The sequence below is a fragment of the Phodopus roborovskii genome, unplaced genomic scaffold (assembly GCF_943737965.1).
Source record: "Phodopus roborovskii unplaced genomic scaffold, PHOROB, whole genome shotgun sequence".
Taxonomy (NCBI): Eukaryota; Metazoa; Chordata; class Mammalia; order Rodentia; family Cricetidae; genus Phodopus; species Phodopus roborovskii.
The window spans coordinates 8,285,249-8,304,600 of NW_026126434.1; the positions used below are offsets into that span (position 1 = coordinate 8,285,249).

The following is a 19,352-nucleotide window of genomic DNA, read 5'->3' on the forward strand; positions in this document are numbered from 1 at the left end:
CCTATGCTACAAATAACACCTGTGGGCTGGTGAGATGTCTCAGTGGGCAAAGACACTGGTAGACAAGCCTGATGATCTGAGTTCAGAACTCCAGAGCCCACATGGCAGAAAGAGAGAACTGATTCTGGTAAGCTGTCCTATGGTTTTCACATGCATGCTGTGGCAGGTATGTGCCTGTGCCCATGCATATGCCCCTCCCCTCGCAAAATACATGCTAAATATTTTCAAATGATGATATGTCCTAGAAAGCCTCCCTAGTCCCTGATTCTGAGCTCCCAGCATTGGGTCACATCATGCCCAGAGTGTCACTCTTGTCCTATGTCCTTCCCCCAGACTGTCTGTCTGAGATGTCCTAGCCTGTGGCATGGCCCTGCTGCTGTGGACTTAAAGAGTGGATAGGTCTCCCAGATAAAGCAGCCAAGGAGGATATACAGTGAGAGGTCTTGCCTGAGGCTGAATACTGCCCGGGTTGACCTCTTGCCTCTGTCTGGGATGATGCACATGGATGTGCTCCGTAAGTCCACAGGACTGACCAGCAGAGAGGGGTCTCCTGCCCCCATCTCTGGGCAGAGGTGAAGATTCCGTGCTTGTCTCTCAGACCATGTCCCTGAGGCCAATGCAGTTCTTCACTGAGGTGACTCTAGTGATTTCAAGTCATAGGGTGGGGACATGGCTCAGTTGGTGGGGTTCCCCCATTGTATCTATGTACTCCCAAGTCCTGGATTCAGTCCCCAGCACTGTATAAACCAGGCATGGTGGCACACACTTATAATCTCAGCTTTCAGGAAGTAGAGACAGGAGGACCAGAAGTTCACGGTCATTCTCAGCTATACCCTGAATTTGGACCAACCTATGCTACACGAAAACATATATATATATATATATCAGAGCTCTTTGTTCTGTGCCAAGAAATCAGGCCACTCCAAAGGATGGATTTTTTCCCACACCATTTTCCTCCTGTGATTCTTCCACTTAGGATAAGCTCTTTTGCAAGCAAGAAGTTCAAGAAACACCAACTGTTACCGAACACAAAATCAGTCTTTGTAATTATCAAGATTGTATGTGAATGAATGCAATCTGACTTTTAACTCTGTAACTAAAGATCTGTATGGCTGAAGTTGATTGAAACTGCACCATTCCATGTCATCAACAACAAATACAATACCCCCACCCCTGACCTATGTCCTATTTAGCCCGCTTGCATGAGTGACTAAGCTAGCAGACACCAAGCGGCCCTGGGAGTGAGAATGTTGGTTAAAAGGTAAGGCAGAGGGTATCTTGTTTCCTTGTTTCCCACTTCAAAATGTGATGAGTGTTCCTGTTTGGCCCAATTCCTACCTCCTAGCCAGAGTTACTACCAATGAATGCCAGCCTGGACCTCTTAGGGCCTCACTGTGTAGACTGGCTTGTAACTTGTATCAGCTAACATGCAGCAGCATGCACAGGACAGGAACCCCAGCTGAGACCAGAACTGGCTGAGCCCTGGTTTATACTACCTGTCTGCAGATCAAGGTCTCACTTCACACCAGCCCTGGGTTTGATCTGCCTCACTGTGGAACTGTGGCCATAGATGGCAGATACGATTCTCTCCCATCTTGCGTGTTTACCAAGCCCTTGTGCCAACCTGAGCTAATTCAATTCCCCAAACACCAGCTCTGCAGATCTTATCTGGTTTTTTTTTTTTTTTTATAGTTAACAAAGGTAAGGTTTCTGGCAGCCTCTGATTGGCTGGCTTTCAAGGTCCCAAGTCACAGACCACTCCTCTAGCGATGCACTGTCTCCACCCAGTCTGCAGGCCATGCCTCCTTCCCCAGCTCTGCAAACCACATAACCCTGAGCATCACGTGATCAAGGGCTGTGGTCCTGGCCACCCAAGTATCAGATGGGACTATAGCCATTCGCCCTTCCCACCCCCAGTGTGACAGTGCCATGCTAATGTGCAGAGAGAGGGCCAGAAGGCTGCATTTACTTATGGTTGAGTGTGGCCCTGCAGTGCACAGTTTGGTCACAGTTTACTCCCTGGCTAGGGCCTGATGTCAGGCTCATCTGACAGCACCACTTAGTGAGACCAGAGGATGGACAAAGACCCAGAGCAGTACAGACTAAAGAGAACCAGTCGCTTGCTTAGCATACACCTGCCCTGTGAGGCTCCTGGGCTGTGAATTAAAATCACACAAGCTAGGAGCTATCAATGGGTTGAGGGCTACGTGGGGCTTCAGCTTTATTACTTGGCTTCTCACTCACAGGAGTCAGCACTGTCCCATCCATCTCCATTGCTTACCGACAGTGTGGGGGTGCCCTCATCCTCCACAGTGACCACCAGATGGTAGAAATTCTGGCGCTCCCGGTCAGGTGGTGCAGGCCGTGTAGCAATCTCACCGCTGATGCGGTCCATGCGGAAAGTCATATCCTCATTGCCCTCAGTGATATAATAGGACAAGACACTGTTGATCCCAATGTCACGGTCTGTGGCTCTCACCTGAACCACAGAGGTTCCTCCGCCGACATTCTGTCAGGAGAGCAGAAAGTGGTTATCCCAGGCTCGGGACCTTCAAAGAATAGCCTTGCTCTGCTCCTGGTGCCCCAGGGCTTTCCTTGAGGTCCCCTGGAAGTTCTGCTTTGTGTCCCCTGGGGCAAGGATGAGGGTGATCAGGATACTAGTAGACAATGTGTTTTGGATACCTCCTACAGGTCAGGTCCTGGGTGAGCTCCTTGATTGTGGTCTAAACCAGTAAGTTCAGATAGGATGCTCACACATGAAAAATCCAGTCAGAAGCTATTGTGGGTATCTGCTCTGAGAATGTGGTTCTAAACCACCTTTCTCCATGAGCAGCCTCTGGTGTTATGTCCAGCAAGGCTTGGAAAATGCTTTCCTACCAGCCTTAGTGCCAGGTAACAAATGTGTTTGTTTGAAAGAAGTCATCCCAGGCTCTCTGCTTCTACCACAAAAATAACACCTGGCTGGGTACTAGGGCTGCATCTATGCATAATCTCCCATCTGAGGACTGAGGGACCAGTGGGCCAGGCAGACAATTAAATGGGTGTCTCATGTTAGCTTTTATCCATGGTCCACCCTGGGTATATGGAGTGTCTTTACCTCATTCACACTGACGTTGTATCCAAAGGGGCTCTCAATTACTGGGGGGTTGTCATTGACATCCAGAATGGTCACCTGTAGAATATGGTCTTTCTTCCGTGGAGGGGTGCCACGGTCAGATGCCACAACCTGTGAGGAGAAAGAGGAGAGAGTTCACAGTCACGATTGAACTATGGGGTCAGGACTGTGAAGCTCAAAGGCTATTGCCTTGAGAGGCAACACTTGGGAGAGCCAAGAGACTTGCCAATCATTTTGGTTCCGTGCCCATCACCAAGCTGTCCTCTTCTGCTTATACTACAGACAATCCTTGCCTACATCTTGTCAGGTTCATTTAGCACCTGACTTCAGTGTGCAGAGCCATCATTTCCTGACCTGCCTGTGTTTGGGGCTCTGTTAGTCCCTTGCCCTTGGATCTGAGGTATGATTCAAGCCTTTGGCATTGCTTCTGTCATTCCAAGCTGGCCCCTGGTAAGCAGGGAGAGGGCCTGGAATATTCTTTTTGCAGCCCTCTGGAGTCCTGACCACCTGCTGAGCCTGTCTGTAGGGGACTTCAATGAAGCCTTGGTATTCAGCCTCTGCCGAAGAGCAGTGTGGGCCCAACGATTCAGTGACCACCTTAGTGTGGTCCTTCACTCTGCAGCAGAAGCGGGCCAGGGATATGGGAAAACTGAGGCCCAGCCAGAAAAAACAATTTGCCCAAGGTCCTACTGTGTTCCTGACAGAGTCAGTGACCCACCGCCTCCACTAGGCATTCTCCTGGCTGGTTTTGTTTTATTTATTTGTTTATTTATTTATTTATAGATAGGGTCTCATGTAGCTCAGGATGGTCTCAAATTTATGATAATATCCTTGAGAATGACCTTGAAGTCCTGATCTTCCGGCCTCCACTACCTCCTGAGTGCTGGTATTAGTGCTGGTAGGTACCGAGTACCATCATGCCTGGCTCTTCTGCCTTTTATGACAGGGCTAGGCATCTCAGCTGCTTCTGCTGGGATCAGAAGTGTGTTCTAGGTCCTCCTCTCTCATCAGCCTTACTGTGCTTAACCTTGTATGGGCCACATGCCCCACATCACTTGGTACTTTGTGAGGTAGACTCCCTCCTGAGTGCTTGGCTGTGAGCAGCCCAGGAGGAGCCAGTGTGTACTCACCTTGAGGATGTAGTGGTCCAGCTCCTCCCTGTCCAGGGGCTTAGCCACAAACACTTCACCAATGGAGTCATTGCTGGTGACAATCTCAAAGGCCCCAGCAATGTTCCCAGAAGCCAGGGAGAAGACCACCTATGGGAGGAGAGAGGGGACAGAGAAGGGAGATGACTGGTCAGGTTCAGGGGCTGCTTGGTCTCCCTGCCCACTATGTCTCTGTTCTGCTGGGGTGCAGGAAGGGAGACATAAGGCTAAGGAAAGGGATCAGGACCATCAAGGCTGTATGTGCCTGGCAGGTAGGTCCAGGTGTTAGCAGAGCACCCTGGGAGCCTAGAGAGTAGGCCTGAATCTCACCACATAAATTCCCCTTCCTGCTTGGTGACAGGAATGGCTCAGATGGCTTGATGGGTAGACACTGGCTTGATGCCCACCTGTCCATTGCTGCCGGCATCAGGGTCTCGGGCCTTGACAGTGGCTACTCGCTGGCCCACAGGGCAGTCCTCAGGCACACTGATGGCCGAGTCAGAGGTAAAGTCAAAACGTGGGCTGTTATCATTCTCATCCAGCACAGTGATGTAGACCTAGGGACAGACACACTCAGCCACCTGACTCCTTCCCCAAGATGTCCTTAGATCATGAGGTCAGCAGCTCCCAGACCCATCCTAGCAGCTCTAGTCTTCGATGTGTGTGTGTGTGTGTGTGTGTGTGTGTGTGTGTGTGTGTGTGTACATGCAAGGATGGTGTGCATTTGTTCCCAGGGCTAGGATAGCAAAGAGGGGCTGGTGGAGACTATTTGAGGTGGCTGAAACAGGGACAGCTGGGAAGCTGGGTTCTGGCTCATGGAAACAAAGGCTGGGAATACCCGCTTGGCACTGGTATCACTTCCTGTTTTTCAGGAGGTTTAAGGAATTCAGATTTTTTTATGGAATGAGCCAATGAGTCACAGAAATGAAAATCATGGGCAGGCTGGTTAAAACAGAGTTGCTGGCCAGATTCTGGTGTCCTCATCTGTAGTTTTGCATTAAAGGGAGAGGGCTAGGCCAGGAGCAGGAGGCTACTATAACTGTGTCCTAGTGGGGAGGGAAGGTTCAGGAAATTGCATGTTCTTTTAAGTCCACAGTCTGGACCTCTGGTTGACAAGGATATTGTGAGCAGGAAGAAAGAAGGCCCATTGTGGGTATAGCCACCAGCCTGGGGAAGACCACAGGCCACAGAGACTACAAACACAAAGGTTACTATGTTTGCTACACCCACTGCCAGGGACAGGTTGGGAGGTGGCCTGGGTTTTAGGAACCCCAGGTTAGACCTCTTAAAGCTGCTCCACCCCAGGCCAGTCCTCATCATCTTTATGGGGGCCGTGGCTTCTGGATCTCATATGTGACTGTCTTTTGATGTGCACAGCACTCATGGTCCTGGTAAGCCTTTTCCATCCTACAGAACAAACTCACTGGCCCCTTCCTCTGAATCAGGCAGCCCTTCTTGATTTCAGCCACACCCCACCAGGACCCAGGGGGAGCTGAGTCAACTCCTCCATTTCTGGCTGTGTGAGTTTGGACACAGTTATTCAACCTCTCTGGTTTTCCATTTTCTCAGCGGAAACACGAACACATGCTACACTGGATGCGGGAAGCAGGAAGTGAGCAAACACAGGTAAAGGTGGCATATAGCAATCTCCATGTCCCTCCTTCCTGTCTGATGGACACTCAGTCTTTCCCCAATCAGCCTGTGTGTGTCTACCAGGGAGTTTCTGCACCTGCTAAGCAAGCACATTGATATGGGGAATGGAAATGATGATGCCTAGTTGTTCCGTGCTCAGGGCAAAACCCAGCAGAAAAAAAAAACCAAAAAAAAAAAAACCCTACTGTGATTGGACCTTCAAATTCTTTGTTCAGTCAACATCCTCACACACCACAGGACCTACGTACATCCTGTTCCTTCTCCTAGAAAACCCTTTTTCTTGTTGGCTACATTAACTCCTACTCATTCTGCAGAGCTCAGCTTGAATGGCCTTCGGCAAGCCCACTCGGGTTGACATCTTACAAGGCATATATTAAGTCACAGCGATGCTGTGACTAGGGTTTTTTCCTTAATCTAATTCAGGCTGTGCAGGCAGGGTTAACTATACTTTGGGTTTCTGTTGTACCAGAGGCCCAGCAGAGGCTTGGCATAGTCAGTCAATGACTCTGCCATGGGTATATTCTGATCACAGCAGTGGATATGAGGGTGGGTGGGGGGTAGGAAGGGAGCCAGCCTTGGTGGGTGAGAAGAGATGGGGCCTTCTCCAGCTCCCAGCCTCAGAACATCATTTTCCTGCCCAGCCCCCAGCACCCAAGTGTGCAACTCAGGAGCTAAGCCTTCCTTCCTGCCCCTCCCCCAATGGCTGGTGCAGGGAGGAGTCAGGTGGAGGTGAGCTAGCTGTGGTTTGGTTCCTGGCCTCAGAGAGGAAGCTGTACCACCTTTAAAGGCCTTCTCCTGCACCTACACCCTAGTATCTCAAACTGGGCTGTGTATCTGGGGCACGAAGAGAGCAGACGGCTGAGTGGGAGAGAACACATGCCACATCAGAGCAAGTGGTACCTGGGTGCCAGAGTGGTATCACGTTCTCACATGGGACATCCAGCCTTCCCATTCCCTGAAGCTTCACACCACTGAGGGCTGCAGGGCAGCTGGGCCACAGTACAGAGGAAGATGCTAAGGACTGCTTAGAGCCCCCATCTCTACCCTCCAAGTCTTAGGTTGTCCTACTGGGAGATTTAGGACTCCTGCCTGCTGCCCCAGCGGTTGAAGAGAGCCAGCTATGTGGGATCAAATCCCCATATACTCCTGAGCTTCACTGAGGCCCAGCTCATCTGGGGCTTTGCCCCACACCTCTGACCATAGCCGTCACTCTCCCCAAGGGCCTCAGCACACAGTCCTGGTACCGGGGCTCACCCAGCTCACCCTGTGACCATAGCTACCATTCAAGCATTCTCTGGGCTGTGGGCCTGAGCACCCTCCTTCACATCTCCCTCCTAAGATCTGGCACCCCTTTAGAGGAGGGCGGGGCTACCGGCAGGACTCCCCCTTTAGGGAGAGAAGGGAAGTGCAGTGAAGTTAAGCAGCTTTTCCTTGTCACACAGCCAAGGAGAAGGTATTTCTTTGTTATCACACTTCCACCTTATGGTCCCATAGTGACTAACTAGACAGAACCTGGAGAACAGAGCTTGGGCCAGGAGAGTGCATGGGATGGGAAGGTCCTGAAGGACCTCAGTGGAATGCCTGCTGGGATAGTCATGTGTTTTCCCTGTTTTGTTTTGCAATGATCGATTGGTTCAGTGTGTGTTGGTGGGAGTGGGTAGGTGTGACTGAGCACAGACACAGGCCATAGCATTTGTGTGGAAGACAGGGGACAACTTGGAGTTGGTTCTATCCTTCTACTATGTGGGTCCCAGGATCAAACCCAGGCCATCAGGCTTGTCAGCAATCACCTTTACTTGCTGCACCATCTTGCCAGCCTCCACCCCATAGACCCTATCTCCAAGGAAGGTAGGAGGGTCTGTGCACCACCAGTGACATGAGGCAGTTCATGGCTACTCACCTTCTGTAGGCAGCACCGACAGGAAATGGAAGGGAAGGAAAGGTAGAGACACAGAGGGTTATTGGCTGGTCCAGTACTTTCCACCCTCTACCCATGAGGTCTGCGGCCCATGCCACCATCCCATCTGACCAAGGTCTCTGCCCTTGCCCCAGCTACATGTCAGGGGCTGGGGAGAATCTGGGCCCACAAAGGATTGCAGTTGAGCGGGGCTCTCACCCAGAAGCTACTCACCACAGTAGAATCCACCTTGGGGCCCCCATCGTCTGCTACCACCGTCAGTGTGTAGAAGTCACTTTTCTCCCTGTCAACCAAGCCTTTGACTGTGATCACACCCTGTGGGGGATGGAGGTGAACATCATGTGGTATCAGGCAGCAGTTCCAGGCTCCATCAGGATTCTACCGTCCTCTCCCACCCCCATGCTGCCAGCCATGTTGTATTCCATCAACCCAGCCCAACTCTCCCATGAGCCTGCTGGCTGAGATCCCATTGCTTTTACATCCCATCCAGATGCCATCCATCTCTTCTAGAAGGGTCTTGTACCTCCCAGTCAAACAGGTCCTCTCTAGGATGAGGGCTCAGCAATACCCATCACTCTACCATGACACTTTCCCCACATCTTCTCTGGCTCACATGGTTTGCACCCTCTCTTCCATTCCCTGCCTGAGAACCCTTGTTCAGCTTGTGCTCCCAGTCCTCCCCAGGGCAAGGCCTGGCACACTGCAGGCACTCTGAGTGGCTCTCATCCACTTTGGCCAGGGCAGGCAGCACACAGGCAGGCCACTGCATCAGGTCCACACTAGTTGGTTCAAAAGGTATGTTCTGTGTGTGGAGGAGGCTGGCCTGATTCTGCTGTACACAGCAAAATTGCCTTCCGTGGAGCCTAGGAGCTTTGCCAGTACTGCCCTTCTGCACTGTGATGATCCAGGCTGCCAGCCTGTGGCCCTCTATTATATTGGCCAGCAGAGATTCTGGAGAAGGGATTCTGGAGAAAGGCTCACTAAAGCAAAGGGGACTAATTAGTTCAGGATAGCTACTGAAGAGATGGGAAAGAGTTAGACCTGAGTTTCCTAATAGATGAAGTGAGAAGGGAGATAAGATTCCTTGTGTAATGGTAGGCTAGGAAATATGACAGAATGTGTGATTCCTTAGAATTTCCTGGCAATAGGAGCATATAGGGAGAGTAGAGGAATGGAGACAACATAATTGACTATGCTTTCATGCTGGAGCTGCCATAGAAGCCCCTGACCTGTATTGTTGGGAAAGGGTCTGGACTGATACATATTTGCAGGTCCTTTCATTTCTTTTTGTCTTTTAGAGACAGGGTCTTGCCGTGTAGCCTAGGCTGGTCTGGACATCTAGATCCCCCTGCCTCAGCCTCCTGAGAACTGGAATTACAGGTGTTCTTCAGGGGACAGAGTGGTGCCTGGAAGGGGCACCCAGAGCTTGCTTTATGTATCTCTTCATCTGCCCATTTGAATCCTTTGAAACAGCCTCTGAATTGGCCAGAGTAAGGAAGGAGGACATCTACCTGAAGCTCAGGAGGGCTCCTGGGGACTCTCTCACTGCAGGCTAGTCAGGGAACACTGTAAAGAGCTTATGACCTGCATCTGAAGTGGGGCAGACTGGTAGCCATCATTGCTCCCACAGATCCCACTAGTGGAGCTGCTCAGACTTGACCCAAATCTCCAGGCACCCAGTGGGCAGCAAGAACCTAGAGTGAGGGGAATCCTACGCATTTTGGTGCCCAGAGAAGCAGCCTATGGCTATGTGAATTTAACAGGGAAAGTGTTTGGCTTTTCCTATTGTAACTTCCATTGCCTAATAATGGGGGCACCAGATTGCGTGGCTTTCAATATAGTGCCCTAAAATACTAGAAGAAATAAGCCACAAGAATGTTTACCTTGAAGGAGAGAGTTGTGTATCCAGAAGGATCTCAATAAAGGCACACTATGTTGGGAAAACCCTGCCACGCCCACATGCCTCCTTACCGTGATAGCATCTATTTTGAAGAGGGCTTTGGCCTGGGCGCTGGTATAGGCATCAAAGCGGTAGGTGATTTGGTTGAGGTTATCGATGGAATAGGCTTGCACCCGCACAATCTCTGTGCCTAGAGCCAGGTTCTCCATGATGACTGCCTCGTAGGAGGCATTGGAGAACTGAACAGCTTCATCCAACTCATTGAGCAGTGTCACGTAGACGTTGCAGAAGCCCTGATTGAAGGGGGGAGCACGGTCTGTGGCGGACACATTCATCAGGTAGCTGGTCTTGGTCTCGTAGTCCAGATAGTCCACAGTCACGATGAGCCCTGTGCTCTCGTCAATCTCAAACTTGCCCTCCGCGCCCGACAGGATGCGGTAGTTCACCAGGCCACCGTCCCCTTGGAGAAGACACAAACTACATAGTTCCAGATGGGGGTGGGTCTTCCCTGTGGCTTCTTAAGCTGTCTATACCAGGGCTGCTTTCGAGAGACCTTGGCTGTCCTCCCTTTTACCCCCAGCACACACTATCCCCAAAAGATGTAGCAGAGGAGAAGCAGAGGTCAAGGTGGGTGGCAAGGCCCAGCACACTACTGACCCACTCTGGGGCTTGATATTGGGACTAGAGATGTGATAGAGGGGGTTGGCTCTGTTCCTGGAGACTCAAATTCTTAAGTTCAAATGCCTGTCTTGAGTATTTGGATAAGCAGGCATCTTGTAGCTATGTGTTGATCTAAAAGCATTAGGCACCCTCAGAGCAGCCAAGGGTTCATTTTGTTCCCAGGTGGAAGAAACTCTTGGTGCCCATCCCCCCCTTTACACACCACTGCTCAAGCAGTAGGCGGGCAGTTTGGGAAGGTAGGCAAAGAGACAGGCACAAAACCACTCAGTTTGGCAAGGGCATTCAGCATTTTTGCCAGCTTCTCAAAGGGTTGCTTGTGCCAGAAGAGGCCTCAGCAACACATAGTGACCCTGACCCTGTGCTGATGTTCCATTTAGAGACTGACCCAGCTAAGAATCCTTAGATCTATGTTTCTGTCACTCATCCTGGGAGGTAGGTGATCTCCAATGCTGAGGGGTCATGGAGAATATTGGGGCATCCAATTAGAGGCTTGGGCTGCAGCCAGGGCAGCAGAGGTAGCTTGGGGGCCTTTCTGGGGGCTGTGGAGTAGGGATGAGCTCTCCCCTCACTGGGCACAGGCTCAATAGAAAAGGCTTCAGTATCCTGGAATCCTGTCCCCTTCACTTTATACTGATCACCATGGCCACTTCCAGGGCTTGGGAAGCTCTGCCTGGTCAGGGCTGCTTTCAAAGAAGATCACTTCCCTACAGGAAGGATGGCCTGTGAGGAGACTTGCAAGTTCCCAGCTCTGGACATTCCCTGTGCAGTAGAAGGTGGCAGCTAAATAGAAGCATAGGCCTAGGCTAGCTTTATGATATGACTCCATTACTTTTCTCAGCCCTTTTCTGGGCCCATGCTGAAGGCTAGCATTGGGCTGCTAGGTGCTTGGATGACTAATCTGGATGTGCAAAGTGTTCCACTCTTCTCTGCCCATCAGAAGTTGAATAACTTCCCAGACTCCAATCCTCTTGGGCCTGGGCATCTGTAAAGAATAAATACCATCCAAGGAGCCCCTCGGGTTTAAGGATGACAGGGCCCCTTGAGCAGTAGGAGGGTCACTCTGAGAAATGACACCCCTGCCCACCTTACCAGTATCTCTGTCAGTGGCTCGGACAACGATAACTGAGGTGCCAATGCCTGCTGTCTCTCGAAGACCCAGGCGGTTGTACTGCTGTTGTGTGAACACGGGGGCCTCATCGTTGACATCCTCCACATACACGATCACCTGCAGGGATGCCCCAGGGCTTCTTGGTTCAGGGAGAATGGAGGCTGGCAACCCAGAGTGTGGCCCCTGTTCCCTTAGGCCAGTTGAGGATGCCCACTGCAGCTGGTTCCTCAAACAGGACCTGGCACATGACCGGTGCCCAGATACTTTTTAGTTCTGCACCGATCTATAGGAACCAGTGACACTTTGGGGTGGTCAAGTTTCTCTAGTACAAAAGGGTAATGTCACTAATGGCTTATGCCACACTGCTCCTGAGGTGGTTAGGAAGACAAAATATGCCAGGTGTGGTAGTTTGAATGTAACTGACTCCCATAAGCTCATAGGGTGTGGCCTTGTTGGAGGAAGTATTGTTTCACTGTGGGGGCAGACTTTGAGGTCTCCTATGCTCAAGCTATGCCTAGTGTGAACACAGACTTCTGTTGCCTGTGGATCAAGATGTAGAATTCTCAGCTCCTTCTCCAGCACCATCCATGCCTGCATGCCTCCATGTCCCACCATGATGGCAATGGATTAAACTTCTGAAACTGTAAGCCACCCCAATTAAATGTTTTCCTTTATAAGAGTTGCTGTGGTCACGGTGTCTCTTCACAGCAACAGAAATGGTAACTAAGACACCAGTAAGTGTGGTAGTTTGGATGAGAATGGCCCCCATGGCTCAAATATTTGAATGCTTGGTTTCCAGTTGATGGAACTGTTTGGGAAGGATTAGAAAGTGTGGCCTTGCTGGAGGAGGTGTGTCACTGGGGGTGAGCTTTTAGCTCACTCTCTCTATCTCCCCCTCTCTTTTTCTCTCTCTCCTCCTCATCTTCCTCCTCCTCGTATATCAGATGTAAGCTCTCAGCTATTGCTCCCAGTACAATGGTTGCCTGCTGCCATGTTCCCCGCTACGATGGTCAAAGACTCTAGTCCTTTGAATCATTAGTCCTCAAATAAAATGCTTTCTTTTGTAAGTGGGCTAGGTCATGATGTTTTGTCACAGAAATAGAAAAGTAACTAACACCATCCAAAGATCAAAATGCATCTAGGACAGACTCAGAAAAAAATGTAATGGTGATAAGAACAGTAGCTGTCGTGCTTGGGGATTTGTGACCCTTGCGCAACAGACCTTTGAAGATTGCCAGAGCAGACAACGGTGTTGGGAAACTGATCCGTGGCTCCTGCTAGGGCCACCAGTGAAACAGAGGGCAGACCCCCCAACTCAAGGAGGTTTCCTGGTCCCCTCCCCCAATTTCCTGGGGAAATTTACTATTGACTTTCATGATAACCCCTGTCCTGGAGTTGTTTCTTGGGGACCTTACCCAAGAAGGTGACCATTTTAGAATTGTGTGATTTTTGTGTTATGTTCCTCATTGTTTATCTATCCTTTTTTTTTTTTTTTTAAATTTCTCTATAATGAATGTGTGTCAGGTGTAGAAAATGCTAATGTCAAAAAGGTGTTAATGGAGAGCTGTGTCTATGAACAAAGATGGCCCTTCTCTTTGTCATCTTCCCATAGCTGGAACATCCATACAGTTTGTTGAAGACCTGAGTCATGTTGCCCAGAAGACCAGAGTGGAGGGAAGGGATATAAGTGTGCAGGTGCACAAAAGCTACCAGGAGTCCCCAGCTCTGCCTCCTTTAAGAGATGGGAACAAGTTCCAGAGAGGGGAAGTCATTTTCCCAAGAACTCACAGGAACAAGAAGGCTGGGGTCTCCTGGCTCCCTACCTACCAATGCTCAGACTCTGTGCTGGGGGCGAACTGGCCCCAGTGTAAGAGAAGCCCTTCTCTTGGCTCCCTAGTGCCAGGATAGCATGGCCTTGAAGCAGAATGGAGAAGGGAGGAAGTGGAGTGGGGTAGCCTGGGTTGCAGTGGTCAGTGGCAAGGACAGAAGTGGGGTGGGTAGGCAAGATGGCCTCAGAGCACCTGCCTTGGCACTTGGACTATATTGATAACTGCCTCTGGAATTATCCAAACACACACACACACACACACACACACACACACACACACACACACACACCTACCTCCAGGGTTAGCAGGGAATTTACTGGATGACTCAGGGTAGGTAGGGTGGCAAAGCCAGGGGTGAAGAGGTATGTGATGACTAAGGAGGTTCACAGAGGGTTCTGTACTTCATTGCCTGTCATGCTAGCAGTTTTCATGTCCAGACATCAAGAATCTACTATGCTAATGACAGTGTCCACTTCTGAGCACAGCTGTAGTAGGGAACCTTCTAAATTTGGCTTCACCCACAACTTGTTGCAGAAGATCCTGGGTGTGGTGGTTGTGGGAGGAATTTGCACAGGCGAATTTCGGGAACTCTATGTAAACAGAAATGAACCCTCCATCTTTCAAAACTCCAAGCCCTCCCTTTCTGGCATCTGCTTGTTCTAATGACCTTGACTTCTGGGGGCCATCAGGAAGAAACTGCCAGTCTGAGTGTGAGGGGAACAGGAGGGAGGTGGCACAAAACTTGGCCACATGTGGCCAGGCTTTTGATGGTTCTGGCTGCATTTTTAGCAGCAGAGATAGATAGGAGGGAAGATGGTGTGTGGTTTGTGAACCTGAAAGACACAGCTGAACAGGAAATGTAGGCTGGCTGAATTCTTGCTGAACAGGAGGAAGCTGCCAGCTGCCTTACGGAATCAGACTACTTTCTGTCCAGAGTGTATGCCCACAGCTGCCATAGCCTCCAACAGGGACGAGTGGGCAGGTGTGAGCATGCCCTTATGCATGTGCAAACAGCTTGTGTACCCAGAGATGCCCAGCATTCCTAAGGATAGCTTTCCTCCTTGCTTCCTGGTTCTCAGGAGACTGTTTCTAAGCCCTAAAGCAGGGTTTACAGCACGCAGGGAAAGCTAGAGTTCACATCAGAAAGCTCCCTGGCTTTCTTGGGATTCTTAGAGGCATGGCAGCTCTATATTGCAAGGGCCATCAAATCCCCATGCCAGGGGGAGAACACCTAAATTCTTAAAGTTACTCTTTGGGGACCAGGCTGTAGCTCCTGGCAGGGCTCTGGGGAGCCTTCTTGAACATTGTGGTAGAGCATACTGCCATGGGATCCTAACCCTAACCAAGTTGGTTAATTCCTCTCCGCCTCAGTCTTCTCATCTGCAGAATGGATGTGATACAGAGCCTACAGAGCCTACCTCAGAAGTGGGTCAATTTCTTATTCCTCAGGGTTTTGAGGACAGGAGCATGTAAGGAGCCTGTGGCTATGGCTGGGGTACTTCATCCCTGCAGTAGTACACAGTCTGCCTTTGATCTGTTTTACACCCCGGGTGTTGCAAAGAATTTGGTTTAACAACAAGGTTGGTGGCTAAAAATGGCACGTAGCAGCCACAATGATCAGGCACCAGGAGGAGGCTCCTGAGGAGGAGGCTGGTGGGGGAGGTGAAGGGCCACAGAGAGGGCTGTGGTTGAGAAACCTGAAATCCAGGGGTCCAGCCTGGGTCTCACTGATGCCAGTCACTCTGTGAGTTGAAGTGAGCCTGAGAAGGGAACACTCTGCCATGAGCATGCTCATTGGCGAGTGAATCAGTGCACGTCACGTGGGGAAGCACTACTGTTATCACGCCTGTGTCAGTCACCACGCTCTGTAAGGATCCCATAAACCTGACCCCTCTGCTGTGTCCACTAAGGCAGGTGTTCATTCCCTCGGTAAGGGGTGTCAGGGGTAGCTCCTCGGGAGCTAACTTTCTTTCCCACCTCCTCCAAGGTGAGGGCTTTGGCCCCACTCTGACAGATCTGCATGGGGTCCAGTTTCTGTTTGGAGATGTCCATCATCCCCATGTGAGAAAGTGTCCCCTCAGTGAGTTGAGTGGCAGCTGGCCAGGTATATTCTGCTGTTAGGAAAAGGCAGGTAGCGATGGGCTGGTAAGTTCAGCTGATTCAGCCACACTTATGTCTGAGTATAAGTCCCTGCCTGCTCTATTCTTACCTCCCTCCTACTCATGACAGGGACCTGGGCTGATTCACTTCCTATAGCTTTAGGGGATGGGGCCTATGGGTTGCTATGCATATCAAGGGCGAGCAGGAGTGTACATATCTGTGTGTTTGTGTGTCTATAGTGAAAGGCCCTTTGACCTAGTGAGGATGGGTACAAAGAATGCATTTGATAGGGCAACAAGGAATGGGATGGGAGTATTTTCAGAACAGTTTCAAGAGAAGCAGCATTGGATTTGGACCCAAAATATATAGTCTCAAGCCCTGCTTCTGCCTCTAGACACTTTTCTATGTCTCATTTTCGCATCTGCAAAATAATGTTGGTATCTAGTCCTCCAAGCTTATGTCTATGAGGTTTCTTCAATGCATTGTGGAGAGCTGGGTAGTTATAAGGGTAGATCAGAGAGGAGCCCTCTTTCCTCTCTTAGGACAGACATGAGTTATGTGGATCCCTTTCTTCAGCTAGAGAAATTGAGGCACAGAACAAAAGGACAAATCCAAGATCACCAAACTCCTTGCTCAAGTAGTCAGTCAGTACCACAACCTGCCCCCACCAGGCCAGAAGTGGTGGTCTCACCCTGACAGAGCTCCGCATGGGGCCTAGGTCATGGTTGTAGGCCTCCACCATCAGCACATGGGAGGAGTTCCGCTCTCTGTCCAGGGGCCTAGGGCCTCGCATCAGAAGCCCACTGCTGATGTGGATCCGGAAGTTGTTGCCATGATTACCTGTGTAGAGGGGCACATGAGATGCATAGGTTGGACTAGGAGGAAGATGCCTGGAAGACGGAGGATAGTGGGTTTCAGGCCCTAAGGCATGTTGGACCTGCCCACAGGTTTGGGAACTTGGCTAAAGTTCACAATAGCCTACCAGAGGGGTGCATGGGTCTGCCTTTTCCTTATATGAAACCTAGAGCTTTATAAGGCCTTAACCCTTGTCTCCACACTTCCACTTCCACAGGGGGTAGGGAAGGTTCAGGAAATTTCAGAAGGTGGGTGAGTGAATCTAGGATGTAGTAGACCCAACTGGGATGGGTTGGTACCCATGATCTTGGTTTCTCTCCAGGGATACACTCTCAGCCCCTGGAGTTCTTCACCCTTGATCCTAGAAGCCAGCAGACAAGTGCTCATGAAAGGGCTCCGGATTCTAGCTGGTCCAAGGAGAGTGAATCCCTATTGAGTTACCTGACCTCGAAGGTCCCCTCTGTCAAGGTGACAACTTTGGGAACACTGTAGCATATGGAAATCTTAGGAACAAGGCCAGTATACCACCCTCTGCTTAGAATATATTTAACTTGGTGCAAACAATCAGGTAATGCACTCCCTCCCTGGGCTCTAGCTCTAGTTAGCCAAAAAGGAATGTTGTCTTTGTAGGGCAGCAGCCATCCCTCCTGTCCTGTGGCAGCCCACTTACCATGGAGGATGCGGTACCAGACGCGCCCAAACTCGCCCTCATCTGCATCTGTGGCTTTCAGCTGAAGGAGAAGAGACAGTGGAGTTATTCCTAGTTCCAAGGCAGGGAGGGAATCTGTTTTTACAGCCCCCCCAAACCCCAAACCCCAGGCATGTGTGTGCATCCTATCTATGGTTTATGTGGCACCAGAACCACCCACCCCTATCCCTTTTTCATGGGACATGAGGGGACATGTGGGATATTTCATCATCACTCTCTGGCCCAGGCTGGAAGGGGCCAGTCCATACCTCTGTGATCCTCTATGTGTGAAGCTCTTGACATCTTAGGAATGTCACCAGAGTGACTGTGAAGCAGCCATATCACTGAAAAGCCTACCCTAGTATGGGCAGAGATGTTTAAAAGCTGCATCCCTGGAGCCCCCTGACCACCTTGCAGACAGTTCCACTGAAGAGTTCTCATGATCTGTAAGTAACTTATTGCTTCACCAAGGTAATACTGGGTAGAATAATTTGTTTTATCATCAGTGCCTTATCTGGGTGAAGAGATGTTGGTATACACCCCCCTCTGGGGAAAGCCTGGCAACAGAATTGGTACCTATTGTGATTTGAATATGAAATGCTCCCCCAAACCCCCCTCCCCCGTTTCTTGTGTTTGATTGAATTCTTAGTTTCAGATGGTGGCACTGTTTGAGAAGGCTGTGAAAACTTTAGGAGGCAGTGCCCTGCTCTGGAAGAAGTGGGTCCCTGGGGACAGGATGTGAGGCTTTATAGCCTGGCTCTAATTCCCACTGCTTCCCCAGTGTAGATGCAGAGTGATCGGCCAGCCTCCTGCTTCAGCCACCATGCCTTCCCTGCCTGCTGCTGTGGTGGACTGGTATCCCTCTGAAACTGTAAAGCAAAATACGCCCTTTACCTCTAAGATGCTTTCGTTAGGACATTTTATTACAGCAATAACAAAGTAACTAAGACACTACCCAAAAGAGGACCAGCGGACCACATCTGCCATAGGTGATAAGATGTACATCTGAGGATGACCCATCTGAGGGAGTGGTGAAAGCAGTCTTGGCAGATTTTAATGGCACTTGCCATGGGTGATGACATGCAACTGAAGCTCAGATGTCTGCCTAGAAATAACTCACCTATGCAAGGGAGGAAATACAGTAGGAAAGCGACACATGGATGCCTTTGATTTGGTGGGAAAAGTGCTGAAAAGGGAGAATGAGATGGGGGTGTTAACCTGCTGCCTCTTACAGCTGGCAGGATGCAAGGGAGACAGACTGCCAGTTAGATCTGTGAGGCAAAGACTTGAAAGCCCCTGAAAGAACAGGAGACTAAGGAGGAGTGATGGGAGAGTGAGAGGAAATGCTTCCCAGCCCAATCTTTAAATCAGAGAAGAATGGGGAAAATCTATGATTCAGCACATAGGCACAGGCCTTAATTATGGCCAGTACAATAAACTATGATAATCAGGGACTACTTAGCCTCAGCCTCTGAACTGATTGAATTGGGAAAGATTTATTATTATTTTTGCATATATGTATGCAGGTTTGCCACAAGTGTGTGGGTGTCTGCAGAGGCCAGAAGAAGAGGGTGTTGGATCCCTGGGAGTGACCAGATGTGGGTGCTAAGGAGCAAATTTAGGGCCTTCGGGACAGTAGTGGGAGCTTTTGACCACCAGGCCATGTATCCATCAAGCCTCAGGGGAAAGATTTAAACAAGAAATAAAAGAGCCTCTCTCAGATGTATGTGTGAGGTCATGGGACACAGAGGCAGATGGAAATGGCCCGAGTTGTGTGGAACCCATTCCTCCTTGAGATGAAGATGGCATAAGCTGAGACAATAGGAGAAAAACAAGTCCCTCACACAAGGCAATAGGAACACTTGGTTGTGTCTAAGATCTTTGTGGCTAACAGAGACTGGAGGGCAAAGAGGAATGACAGGCATTGCTAAGGGAACTGAGCCTGTGAGAGGTGGTGACTAATGGCCAGTTTGTGTCTTTGAGTACTGTGTTTGTTTACCAGAGAGCTATAAAAGAAGTTGATTTACCTAGGGATGGGTATGGGGCTTTGTTTTTGTTTTAGCTCTCTAGTGGAGTGTGACCTTAACAACATAGGAAAAGCTCAGATGGGTCTAAATTATTTATGTCAACATGTAAACTGACTTTTGTAAGGTGTTAGAGCAAAGATGAGGGGATGAGAGGGACAAAAGGGTCTCTCCAGGTCACTCAAAAAGCAAGTGTGGAAAGATCTGTGTTGAGCCAAATGCACTAGGAAAAATATCAACAGAAGGGCAGATGCTGTGCCAGAGAGCTTCTAGAAGCTTTATGGGAGAGGAGAAAGAAAGAGTAAATGGCAGAATGAAATAGGTAGAAAGGGT

At 50.0% G+C, this 19,352-nt stretch overlaps 1 protein-coding gene across 1 annotated transcript in view; it reads right to left on the reverse strand.

Moving 5' to 3' along the window:
* Cdh23 (cadherin related 23) overlaps window positions 1-19,352 on the reverse strand; it is a 317,335-nt gene that overhangs the window by 66,164 nt on the left and 231,819 nt on the right. The window contains exons 27-36 of the mRNA XM_051186787.1: window positions 16,978-17,038; window positions 16,144-16,292; window positions 11,505-11,640; window positions 9,806-10,194; window positions 8,048-8,149; window positions 7,817-7,819; window positions 4,671-4,820; window positions 4,246-4,374; window positions 3,098-3,226; window positions 2,282-2,509 (exon numbers count right to left, since the gene is read on the reverse strand). Coding sequence (XP_051042744.1) covers window positions 2,282-2,509; window positions 3,098-3,226; window positions 4,246-4,374; window positions 4,671-4,820; window positions 7,817-7,819; window positions 8,048-8,149; window positions 9,806-10,194; window positions 11,505-11,640; window positions 16,144-16,292; window positions 16,978-17,038 — 1,476 coding nt within the window. The remainder of the gene's footprint in view (window positions 1-2,281; window positions 2,510-3,097; window positions 3,227-4,245; window positions 4,375-4,670; window positions 4,821-7,816; window positions 7,820-8,047; window positions 8,150-9,805; window positions 10,195-11,504; window positions 11,641-16,143; window positions 16,293-16,977; window positions 17,039-19,352) is intronic.